The sequence below is a fragment of the Symphodus melops genome, assembly GCF_947650265.1.
Source record: "Symphodus melops genome assembly, chromosome: 1".
NCBI lineage: Eukaryota > Metazoa > Chordata > Actinopteri > Labriformes > Labridae > Symphodus > Symphodus melops.
This window is the reverse complement of record NC_136691.1, coordinates 28,984,280-28,997,200: the sequence shown is the minus strand read 5'-3', so window position 1 is coordinate 28,997,200 and position 12,921 is coordinate 28,984,280. Positions and strand designations below refer to the sequence as shown.

The 12,921-nt window shown below is 46.6% G+C and overlaps 1 protein-coding gene across 1 annotated transcript; it reads right to left on the bottom strand.

Moving 5' to 3' along the window:
- Positions 1–2,019: 2,019 nt before the first annotated feature.
- rab35b (RAB35, member RAS oncogene family b) lies at positions 2,020–12,474 on the bottom strand. Its single transcript, XM_079359286.1, has 6 exons — positions 12,071–12,474; positions 9,560–9,610; positions 9,347–9,470; positions 6,707–6,831; positions 6,492–6,616; positions 2,020–3,973 (listed from the first exon to the last, which is right to left on the bottom strand). The coding sequence occupies exons 1-6, from the start codon at positions 12,120–12,122 to the stop codon at positions 3,845–3,847; spliced, it is 606 nt and encodes a 201-aa protein (XP_079215412.1). The 5' UTR covers positions 12,123–12,474; the 3' UTR covers positions 2,020–3,844.
- Between the last annotated feature and the right edge of the window lie 447 nt (positions 12,475–12,921).

Sequence of the window (12,921 nt, the reverse complement as noted above, 5' to 3'; positions counted from 1 at the left end):
GATGGGAAAAAGATCCTAAAAAGCATTTTGATATCAAAGATCAATCCGGGAGTAAATCATAAATTCATTGCTGTGACGATCAGGGCGAGCAGCTCGCAGGGCAATCTATTCTTAGTGAATCGTATTAAAGTGCATAACATGTAAAGTTACCTGCAAAGAGACGAGTAAGAAGAAAGGCTGAACGTCTGTCAAGTTGTTCTGCAGATGATTCTTATCTGCTTGGAGGTCGAATGAAACACGTGATGAGTTTCCATGACGAGTTAAAGAGCAGCACACACTGTGCACGTTTCTACAACGTAACCAAAATGACTTTCATTCATTTTTCTTTATCATTGATTCACGCTGTCTGACACGTCCAATCATATCAAGTGTTGTACAGATGTTAGAGTCCTGTAAGTGACTATTTTACGAGGAAAAGGAACAGGAAGTAACAGGAAGGCAACATTTAAATTTAAAGAAAAGGAACACCTTGAAATGCAGAGGAACATTCCAGCAGGACCACGTAACACACGTTAGTCCCGCCCCTGACAAGGTGAAAGGCCAATCATAGTGCAGGATTTTGGTTCTGAGTTCACCATGTAGCCAAAATTATAGAAATGAAAGTTCAAACGTATGTTATCATACTTAGAAATAATATGGGGCGCCGGTGGACTCGTGCACGAGCCCCATGTACGAAGGCCTCCGTGTTTGAATCTGACCTGTGGCTCCATCATAGGAACACATTATGAACGTTAACGTGCTGAAAACATCAGCAGACAGAAGACATCCTGTTTCTGCAGCAATGAATTAAATTCAGTGTGTGACAGTCAGCACACTTACTAAACGTAGATCTGACTGCTGAAGACGAAGTCTTACTAACCGCTCATACAAACATTAGATGAATAAAGAATGAAAACACACCGTGCACGCCCATCGTCCTGATCACTCCTACCAGGCTTTAGTTAGAAAGACAAGTAACGTGTGTTTTTGTGTGTCCTTATCTCTGTTAACTTCCTGTCTGTGTTTCACTGCATTCATCCTTGTTGATGTTTTCCATGGAAAGTTTTTCTCGTGTGTCTGTTGGCTGAACGTCCTGATTCAGCCGCCGCGTTGCGTCGATGGACAGACCTGTCATTGAGGACGTTGTTTGGCCGCTCATCTCCTCTCGGTCCCATGTTGTTTAGGACTTCAGTTCTTGGCTCCTTGTGCTCCTTGTGAGTGCTTCCATTCATTACTCACTAACAGCACTGTTTCAGTTACACAATGCTTCGAACTATTCAAAATATTTATCATGCAATTTTATGAGCATTTTTTTTGTACAAATAAAAGACTTTACAATCTCTGCGTCTCCTTTGGCTGACCCTTCAAATCCAGATGTGTTCCCTCTTCTCAGAGTCAGGTTCTAGTCTTTTACACTGCAGGTCACACCTACACACTCACGCTGATGATGCAGCAGCAGGAGCGACTTGTGGGGTTAAGCGTTCTGTCAAATGTTCCTCTGGCGCCCCCATGAGGTCGTTTCCAGTGAAAGACTTTGAAATAACTTCAGTGCATCCAAAGTTTTGATTGATGAGCCTCACCTTATGTTTACTGGACTCGTCACTCTGCAGCAGCCTCTACCATCAGTGTGTGAATGTGTCTGAATGGATGAGTTAATACTGATGGACTCTTCACTCTGCAGCAGCCTCTACCATCAGTGTGTGAATGTGTCTGAATGGATGAGTTAATACTGATGGACTCTTTACTCTGCAGCAGCCTCTACCATCAGTGTGTGAATGTGTCTGAATGGATGAGTTAATACTGATGGACTCTTTACTCTGCAGCAGCCTCTACCATCAGTGTGTGAATGTGTCAGTGTGACCCGCACAGTGAAAGAGCTTTGAGCACTCTCCAGTCCATCTCTTTCGTTTCTATCAAACAAGGCTGGAGCTCCTGCGATGCGTTCACGGTTGATGACGTGATGGAAGCAGACGTTACTTTTGAACATAATGAACTCAAAGACAGGCAGCAGCAGAACGCTCCCCAAAGAACAGCGCACACTTCCTCCCATACAAGTTTATTCACAGAGATCAAAGACAGGTTTAAAACAAAGTTAAGACCGAGCCTCAAAGCGCCGACACAGCAGAGAGGTCAGTATGTGTCAAAGATTTATTCCTTTAAAATGTCGATTACTGATTTAATTCATGTCGGGAAAAAAGGAACAGTACATCTCTTTTTCTCCAGTGTACAGCAACCACAGCTGACAGGTGTGTGTTCAACCACAGCACACGGGCATGTCCAACACATGCACACGTCATGTGCTAATTATGCGTGTTACGTTTCCATATCTTGAATATAAACACATATTTTATATACATCCACGTAATGAAAACTAACCGGGATGTGTGAAGGTGTCGACGCCCTGCAGGATGCATCAGGGAGAACGTGCAGCTCTCTCCAGGTATCACTCTCCCAATCCAACCAGACCACGACAGTCAGCGGGAAAACACACAGTACGTTGTCTTGGTAACGGTCACATGGAGAGACAATGAATCTAGGGCTCGCCGTCTTTTACACTCATCATGGATGTCAGGTCTCTTCAGTTTACATGGAGGCAGGGGGGGGGGGGGGGGGGGGTTACAGAAAAGCAACAGATAACATGACATCAGACTGTGACATTAGTCAACTGTTAGAAATATCCTGCAAGCTGACCCCTTCACAAAGGGCCGGTTCCACAGGGAGTCTCCGTGAGCCCCCCCTTGAGAGAGAGAGAGAGACCGTCCACGTGACAGGTGAGTCCACGGGCGTGACAGGTTAACGGGGTCGAAAAGAAACAGGGAGAGGAGGAGGAGGAGGAGGAGGAGGAGGGCAGTCCTGAGCGCTTCCTGAGGACTCAACAGTGTCCCATTAGACCCCGATTCAAAGCAGGGGCCACTATGGCAACCAGTCCACTGAGATCTTAATATATTCTTTAGGATGTTGGCAGTGTCATTAAAAAGGAATCTGAGGAAAAGGTTTTAAAAGCAAACTGTGAACACAGTGAGAGTGCAGTGAGGAGAGCGCTCGAGCTCCAGGAGCGGCTCGACTGCACGCTAACATCAAAAAGACAGAAAGGAAAAAAAACGATTAATGTGGCTCGACACGACTGGATGTTAGAAGGGAGAGGTGCAAAGCTTGGCAAAATAGAGACAAAAGAAGAAAACAACAGAGGTGATCAGGTCGGTCCATTGCATCCGCTGCTAAAGGTCGTCTACCAATCATCATCTTTGATTTTTCCCCTTGAAGTCAAATGAAACACAAACTAATAGTTCAGGGTGTCTCGTGTCGGCGGTAAGAAAACAGGAGTCTGAAATGTCGGAGGCGTCCGGGGAGATGAATCCTCAGACGAGCGTCTCAAAACAAACGTCTCCCTGCAAAGCAAACCTGCCCGTCACACGCCCGTCCAAAACAAAACGAGAGATCAACAAAGAGATCCGGAGCGGCTGAGTGAGTCGCCCTCCTCAGGCGCCGTCGCACTCAGCCGTCCGGCGTGCACAGGGATGGGACTCTCATGAAGAACGTGGGGAGTTTATGGAGATTAACTGGACCAATATGGCGGGTGGCTGTCAGCTTGCAGATCCGTTACGGACTTCAGGTCAATAGTGGCCGTCTGCTGAATCCCAAATAAAAGTCGATCTGGCGTCAAATAAATCTGTACATGTTTGAAGTCTTCATGATTATTCTGTCCAAAGGGGACTTTTTGTATTTTTTTTTTTTTTTAATCTTTCTCTGTATATTTATTAAATCTTTATCTGCTCTTTAATTTAGAAGCTCCGAGTCCCATCTTGTGTGTATGCTTGTGTCAAGAATATACGCCGCGGGCCTTTGGTGGCGTGCTCGGAGGCTGCTAGCAGCACTTTTTCTTCCGTTTACTGTTCCGGGTGAGTTTGACCACGTCGTTCTGTTGCTGCTGCTGCTGCTTGGCGAGCACCTCCTTCTTGGCTCTCAGCACGAGCTCTGTGATGCAGTTGAACATCTGCAGGAAAGGAACAAAACCAAGAGCTGAGGATGAGGACAGAATAAACACAAACAGTCATTCGCAGCTTCGAGAAAAAAAAAGACGCACATCTGATTTTCTGTCACTTCCTCAAAAGTCTGAATAAAAGCTGCGTCGGAGAACGTTTGTGATGTCACAGTTTACAGGCTCCCAGCTCGCCGTGTCGGATGTTTCTGCCTGCTGAGAGAACATCGAGGAGACTGCTCTCTTTGACTTTTCTTTTTTCCTTTATGAAGTCTCCTAACACCTTTCACTAAGTCCTTTATGAAGTCTCCTAACACCTTTCACTAAGTCCTTTATGAAGTCTCCTAACACCTTTCCTAAGTCCTTTATGAAGTCTCCTAACACCTTTCCTAAGTCCTTTATGAAGTCTCCTAACACCTTTCACTAAGTCCTTTATGAAGTCTCCTAACACCTTTCACTAAGTCCTTTATGAAGTCTCCTAACACCTTTCACTAAGTCCTTTATGAAGTCTCCTAACACCTTTCACTAAGTCCTTTATGAAGTCTCCTAACACCTTTCACTAAGTCCTTTATGAAGTCTCCTAACACCTTTCACTAAGTCCTTTATGAAGTCTCCTAACACCTTTCACTAAGTCCTTAATGAAGTCTCCTAACACCTTTCACTAAGTCCTTTATGAAGTCTCCTAACACCTTTCACTAAGTCCTTTATGAAGTCTCCTAACGCCTTTCCTAAGTCCTTTATGAAGTCTCCTAACACCTTTCCTAAGTCCTTTATGAAGTCTCCTAACGCCTTTCCTAAGTCCTTTATGAAGTCTCCTAACACCTTTCCTAAGTCCTTAATGAAGTCTCCTAACACCTTTCCTAAGTCCTTTATGAAGTCTCCTAACACCTTTCCTAAGTCCTTTATGAAGTCTCCTAACACCTTTCCTAAGTCCTTTATGAAGTCTCCTAACACCTTTCCTAAGTCCTTTATGAAGTCTCCTAACACCTTTCCTAAGTCCTTTATGAAGTCTCCTAACACCTTTCACTAAGTCCTTTATGAAGTCTCCTAACACCTTTCACTAAGTCCTTTATGAAGTCTCCTAACACCTTTCCTAAGTCCTTAATGAAGTCTCCTAACACCTTTCCTTCACCCTGTGACGTTTTCACGGGGTTAAGGAAAGGTGGGTAGTGAATGCACTACCGAATGCACCCTTAGTCTCTTATTATCATGACAGAGGAAAGATGTACCTGCATCAGCCTGCAGGGGAGACAACGCAAGACAACGTGAGACAGACGAGACAACGTGAGACAGCGAGAGACAACGAGACAAGTCTTGAGACGACGAGAGATGACGTGAGACAACGAGAGACAACGAGAGACGTGAGACAACATGAGACAAGGAGAGACAACGTGAGACAACATGAGACAAGGAGAGACAACGCAAGACAACGTGAGACAAGGAGAGACAACGCAAGACAATGAGAGACAACCTGAGACAAGGAGAGACAACATGAGACAACGAGAAAGAACGTGAGACAAAGGAGAGACAACATGAGACGAGAGACAACGTGAGACAAGGAGAGACAACGAGAGACAACGTGAGACAACGAGAGACAATGAGAGACAACATGAGACGAGAGACAACGTAAGACAACGAGAGACAACGCGAGACAACGTGAGACAATGAAAGACAACATGAGACAAGGAGAGACAACGTGAGACAACGAGAGACAACATGAGACAAGGAGAGATAACGTGAGACAACGAGAGACAACATGAGACAAGGAGAGATAACGTGAGACAATGAGAGACCACATGAGATAACGAGACAACGTGAGACGAGAGACGACGCGAGACAAGGAGAGACAACGCGAGACAATGAGAGACAACATGAGACGAGAGACAACGAGAGACAACGCGAGACAACGTGAGACAATGAAAGACAACATGAGACAAGGAGAGACAACGTGAGACAACGAGAGACAACATGAGACAAGGAGAGATAACGTGAGACAACGAGAGACAACATGAGACAAGGAGAGATAACGTGAGACAACATGAGACAAGGAGAGATAACGTGAGACAATGAGAGACCACATGAGATAACGAGACAACGTGAGACGAGAGACGACGCGAGACAAAGGAGAGACAACATGAGACAAGGAGAGACAACGTGAGACAAGGAGAGACAACGTGAGACAAGGAGAGACAACGTGAGACAAGGAGAGACAACGCGAGACAATGAGAGACAAGGAGAGACAACGCGAGACAATGAGAGACAAGGAGAGACAATGAGAGACAACGTGAGACAATGAGAGACAAGGAGAGACAACGCGAGACAATGAGAGACAAGGAGAGACAAGGAGAGACAACGTGAGACAATGAGAGACAAGGAGAGACAACGCGAGACAATGAGAGACAAGGAGAGACAAGGAGAGACAACGCGAGACAAGGAGAGACAAGGAGAGACAGCTGACAGACCAGGTCTCAGGAGATCTCAGATCTTCTAAAACCAGGAGCTGCTCCACACAAACACTTGAACACCGAGTTACCTCTTCAACGTTGATGTTCTCTTTTGCACTCGTCTCAAACAGGTTGATTCCCATCTGCTCGGCAAACTTCTGCGCGTCGGTCGTCTCCACCACCTTGGAGTTGGGGTCGTCATTTTTGTTTCCCACTGAAAACAGGAAATGGATACGAGGTGAGTGGACAGGAAGTACTTCTCCTCACTTACCTGAAGGCCGAGCCGACGCTGAAATGAGCTCACCTAATATTCGGCACACGTCGTCACAGTTCTGGTTGATTTCATGTAGCCATCGTTTCACATTGACGAAGGACTCGGCACTCGTGACGTCGTACACCACGATGACCCCGTGAGTTCCTCTGTAGTACCTGGACGAGCAGCGGAGACGCAGAGTCAGAGTCATGTGTCACAGACAGCGCCTCTCATCGATGATGATGTCATATGTATTTCACGTGTCTCTGACAGGATTAGCATCGTCAACACGCCTCCCTCAGACGTTGACTTGCAGCGTTCAAACCTGGGCTCGGACGTGGAGCCGCAGGACGCCGTCTCACTGGCACACCGATCACTGTGAGGTCAACATCCTGCAGGACACCAGGGCGAGGTCAGCCACTCCATTCAGAGTCAAACGAGAGTCGCCGTGGTTACACATGCTCTCCCATTGTGTGAGTACGGACCTCTCAAAACCTGTCAGACCAGTTTCCCCACTCCAGTCTGTGAGTTTAGTTGGGACGTAGAGAAGCGAGTGATCAGCTGGAGGGGATGAAACTCTGGATGTTTGTGAGTGACTGTTAGCCTGGGCTAGCGTGTTAGCGGTTGATTCAGAAGTGTTTTGTGTTCCACTCTGGTCTCGTACCTCTGCTCTTCGTCTCTGTGCAGCCAAACAAACAAACGCTCTGACTCATGCTGAGTCTTACTCTGGTGTAGGATGGCGTGCCGACGACCCTGCAGGCTCACACAGCGGTACAGCTCTCGGCCTGCTCCCACACTTCCTCTGCGTTTACTGGACAGTGTTCATGGTGTCCTCAGGTACGCTTTATGAGGCTGTGAGCGTGCAGAGCTGCTGTCCTTAAAGGTTTTTAAATCTACAATGAAGCATGTTCTGCAGGATGTGGCTGCATGAACGACTGACTCACATTTCACTCCTACACGCTTCTCGTCTGTAACTTTGTGTTTCTGCTGCCGACCGTCCAGAGTTTCATCCCATTCTGAACCCAGATTGTTGATGTCCAATACGGAGAGACGGATCTCTACCGCACCAATGTAATAAAGGCAAACATGTCTGTCCCCATCTTATTCACTTTACACACACACACTATAAGTCTGCAGCAAACTTTCAGACGGTGCGCTCAGCCCAGAGAGGGAGCATCCCGAGTGTGTGTGCACAAACTGACACAAAGAACCTTTTGTCAGGCGTACTGTGTGTGTGTGTGTGTGTGTGTGTGTGTGTGTGTGTGTGTGTGTGTGTGTGTGTGTCTCTGCCTCCCATGACAATGTGGGGATTTGGTGTTGACTGAACGTGTCCCCAATAGACATGGGACTATTCATACCATGATTATCTAGAAGCAATAAACAATCGTATCACCTTGTTCTTCAAAGCTCTAAAAGGCCCTGCGTCAAAACGGACTTTCATTTCCGTCATTCCTCCATCCGACAGAATCCATGATTCATTTCTGTTCACTGAATGTCTCTATAAGTGAACTTCATTGTGCTGGACAATGTGTTTAAAGGAGTAATATGTAACTATGACCCCTAGTGTTTAAAATGAGTACTGCAGTCTAAACTCTAATCATCACAGAGAGCTGTCTCCCCCCCTCCTCTCACACAGGTCAGCATGTGGTGGACACTGTAGCTTCAGTGTTTAGCCAGCTCTGCATGTGGTGGACACTGTAGCTTCAGTGTTTAGCCAGCTCTGCATGTGGTGGACACTGTAGCTTCAGTGTTTAGCCAGCTCTGCATGGGTCTGTAAACCTTTCTGCGTTCTAACCTCTCTCCATGTTTCAAAAGCATCTCCAACATTGATCCTAGTTTGAGCAGCTTTCTGCTGCTGGAGCTTATTAGAAACATGCAGAGGCTTTTTAGCTCGGGTACAATCACTTCTATCTGAAGCAGTTCCACTGCCCGCTTCCATCGCTGCAACACCTGTTGACCTGATAACTGCTCTCATATCTGGCAAACCCAGGGGCGTCCAAAACGGCCTTCAAAGCCCCGCCTCCAGAGCATTCAGGAGCAGAATCTAAAGTTAGAAGGAGGACATACTGGCTGCTGCATTGTTGAGACAGAACTTCATTTTAACAGGTTAAATGCATCAATTTACTTTAAAAAGGAAATCTGTACTTCATACTGATCAAGAACATTAAAAGTCTTTGTTGAAGCTTTGGGCACAAGGCCCCCACCTGAGTCTAGACTGCACCGGCAGCTGGACCTGATCCCTCTCAGAGCACGGACATAACACCGATCAAACATGCTCTCCTTTATCGCTACGGACAAAATGAAGTGAATGGTAGACCCAGTGTGAGAGCAGGGTGAAGCCAGAGGTGCATGGAGGGACAGGAGTGTGACACGCAACACAAGCCAAACAGGGTTAAGACACCCAGCCCTGCAGTACGGGATCCATCGCCTCGCTCTCACATCTGTAATTAGTCTGTGGGGAATTCCACCCAGTTTCACAGAGCAGCACCACCTCATCCAAGGAGTCCACAAACTGCCTCCAAAATAATACCTCATCTGAAGACCACAAAGAACCCGTCTGGGTTTCAACTTCTAATGCTGTGATGAAAATCAAGAGATCACAAACAAAATCTGTGTGTGTGCATGCGTGTGTGTGTGTGTGTGTGTGTGTGTGTGTGTGTGTGTGTGTGTGCGGTGTAGGGATCTACTCACGTGGATGTGATTGTGCGGAAGCGCTCCTGTCCTGCTGTATCCCAGATCTGTAGCTTCACCTTCTCCCCGTTGATCTCGACTGTTCGGATCTTAAAGTCAACACCAATCGTGGTGATATAGCTACCTGCAAACAGGCAGAGAGTCCAGTTCAGACGCACGACGTCAAACACCAGCAGGATGTGATGCTGCAGTGTGGAGGGAAGAAGTACGCACCTGAAAATGTGTTGTCTGCAAATCGCAGGAGGAGACTGCTCTTCCCCACCCCTGAAGAGGAAACACAAGGACAGGATGAGGTCTAGAGAAGGACCCGGGACCATAAAGACAACAAACACAGTGACAAGTTTCCAACACAGAAGAAATAGTCAGTGTATTTAACTCAGACACGGGAGTTTCTGTACATCCTCAAGTCTGTTGAGCTTTAGTTTCTCAAAAAAGGTAAAAGCACCGAACAGCTACAAAACACTCTCTGCTGTAGTTCCTGTGTACTGACAGCTTTGGGTTATGATAAGCAAGGCTGCACCCTTCACGTTCATCCACAGCATGCAGGTGATGCCTTACCGAGCTTATTCAGGACAATAGCAGAACAAACAGTCTGAAAAAAAAAAAAAAAAAAAAACTCTGCCTCAGAGCGTCAGAGGCAAGACGTGACGGAGCAGATATATCTGAGCTCCTAAAATGACCTCTGAGATGTAACAGCCAGCTGACAGGAGAGGAAAGAGATTATTTAAAAACAGATAAATCAGAGCTCAGAGTGAAGTTAACCTGCCTCGGCTGAGTCTCGACCCACAGCGCTCTTAGTTAGTCCAGCATGGTGTTACTGCCGCCTCGTGCTTCATCGGTCCTAACATGAACGCTCTCAGGTTCCTGTTGGCTCAACGCTACCGAGCTTTATTCAAACACACAACAACCAAAGCTTCAAAGCAGATCGCCTGCTCCTCCTGCTGTCAGGACTCAGCCAAACTGAGAGTAACATTTCCTCAAGGTGTCTCCATGACCTTCACACATCTACTTTTAAGGTCTCAAATCTTTTCATACAATTACTGAGCTCGAGTCAAACCACTCCTTTATGTGTGATTGTTCCACAACTGCAGCTAACCATTCAGACTCAGCCACCGTGAGATACAATGTCCTCTAACAGCACATCTGTCTCCATGCAGCTGCACACGAGCAGAGAGCCACGGCACCCTTCTAAATCATCTCTGTGTGGCGTTGCACACACTACAGTACCCCCATGCTTCGGCTGAGAGGACGCTGTGAGGACACTGAGAGGACACTGGAGTCTGTGTGAGCGACAGTCAAGGGCCTGCTGTGAGCAGCTGATAGGCTCGGACCAGAATCAGGCCTGTCGATGAATGATCAACTAAGAAAGCTCTCCAGGTCGAGGTCGTAGAAAAAGCTAAAGGGGACTTTTTAAGCTTTTTATTGTCTTCTGACTTCTCACACCGACACATTCACACACTGATGGTAGAGGCTGCAGAGTAAAGAGTCCATCAGTATTAACACATCCATTCATACACATGTACTGGGGGTCTAACCCCCTGACCTTCTGACTGAGAGACAACAGACTCGACCACTAAGCCACGGTCACCTGTATTACTACGGAAGGTAGGTAGGTAGGCATCTACTACCTGCCTGTGACAGTGAAACAGTCTGCAGCTCCTCAACATTAGCCAAACACAGATGCAGTAACCCGTTTATTCTTTAGATCCAAAGGCTTGAAGGTCTGGGGTTCGATTCCCACCTCCTGCAGCCACATGTCTGATGTGTCCTCGGGAAACACACTTAAGCCTGAGTAGCTCCCGCAGCTTCATCGGTGGTCTGTGAATGTGTGAGTGTGTGTGTGTGTGTGTGTGTGCGTGTGTGCGTGTGTCTGTGGGTGTATGTGAATGTGTGTGAATGTGTGTGAGTGTGTGAGAGTGTGTTTTCTGATGGTTTCACTGCAGAGCGACCTCTAACACCAGTGTGTGAATGTGTAGGTGTGACCTGCTGTGTTAAAGAGCTTTGAGTAATCAGAAGAACAGAAAGATACAAACTAGCACAGACTGTAAATATTAATGGACTTGATAAGTGTCAGTGCAACTTGTTTAGCTGCAGTACAGCATTCCTCCACTATACAGCAGCTAGCACTATCATGCTAGCCAGCTAAAAAGCAAAATGCATTTCAATAACTTGACCTGTTGGACTTAACTTCGTGTAACAAAGTTAACTAATAATAGCGCATGTAAACATACCATAACGGATAGGAATAACCACATTTCTACATTTAGTTCACATGAAGCTAAATAACTGCCTCAAAGTAATGTTAGCAGAACTTACAGCTAGCTAACGTAGCTAACACATGAGAAAAAAACCCAAACAAATAAACCCAAAACAGAGGAGTGTGGGAGCCATGATGGGCACAGAGTGTGTTTTGTTGTAGTGTTCAAGTTAAAAGCATCAGCAAAGTGTAAAGAAGTGAGAAATGGTAAGAGACTGGGAGTGATATCCGGCCTGATGGGCTGACATGCACCGCCCGGCCGGACGCTCAACCTCCGCCCTGTCAACGCCACCAGAACATGGCGGACAAAATATCATGTTCCTGCATTAAATTAGAAAAATCACTAAATTAATACAACGCACACCAACACCGGGGGCATAATGCTGCGTTTATTCTTCTACACCTTGTCACAGAATAAGACCGAACCGAGGCCCACTTCCCTTCTCACATCCCCGGTGTCGCCTTACCGCTGTCCCCGATGATGAGCAGCTTGAAGAGGTAATCGTAGTCCCTGGCCATGCCGGTAGCTGGTGGCTCCCCCCGCCGTGTGCCGCTTCTTTGCTTGGTTTTCAGACCGACCCCCTGGATGCGTGAGAATAAGAAACAGACCCCCAGATTCCGCGGTGTAAAAGAAAACGACCACTACCAATGCTAGAAAGTATCAGCCCCCCCAAGCCGGCGGCGTTTATCTCGGGGTTTCGCGGCGTCAGCAGTCCTCTCACTCAGCTTCAAACAGCCGGAAACTCCGCTTCCTCCTCTGCTGGAGCTGCACCCAGAGTGTAACCCGGCCACACTGCGCAGGCTCCTGCGACAACAGAGCCGTCACAGTCCGGGAGCGACCGTCGGACCCTAGCTTCAGACCTGATCCACCCCACCAGCTGAAGACCTTTCTGTTTTTAAATCACATTATGCTCCTTTAATGCAAACTGTTAAATGCACTTTCTGTTGTTTCACACACTTTATTACAGTTGTGAATTATAATACATCTTCACATCCCTCTATTAAAATAAATTGAATGGCATCTCACACATCTTAATTAACCACAACGTAAACGAAAGAGTACGTTTTTCTAATATATATATTTTGGGGGATTTTCATGCCGTTATTGTAGAGACATGAGAGTGGTGTGATGGTGCCTAAAACAGTTGATTGTCCTGTCCAGCAGAGGATAAACAGCCTCAGTTACAGTGACATGTAAGACTACTCTTGAATAATTAGTATGAGCCCGTTAGAGATGGAGCAGCATCCTTGTAGCATGCTACTGAATATTATCCATCAATCAATAGTGTGAATCAAAGGGGATTTAGAAGAGGGCACA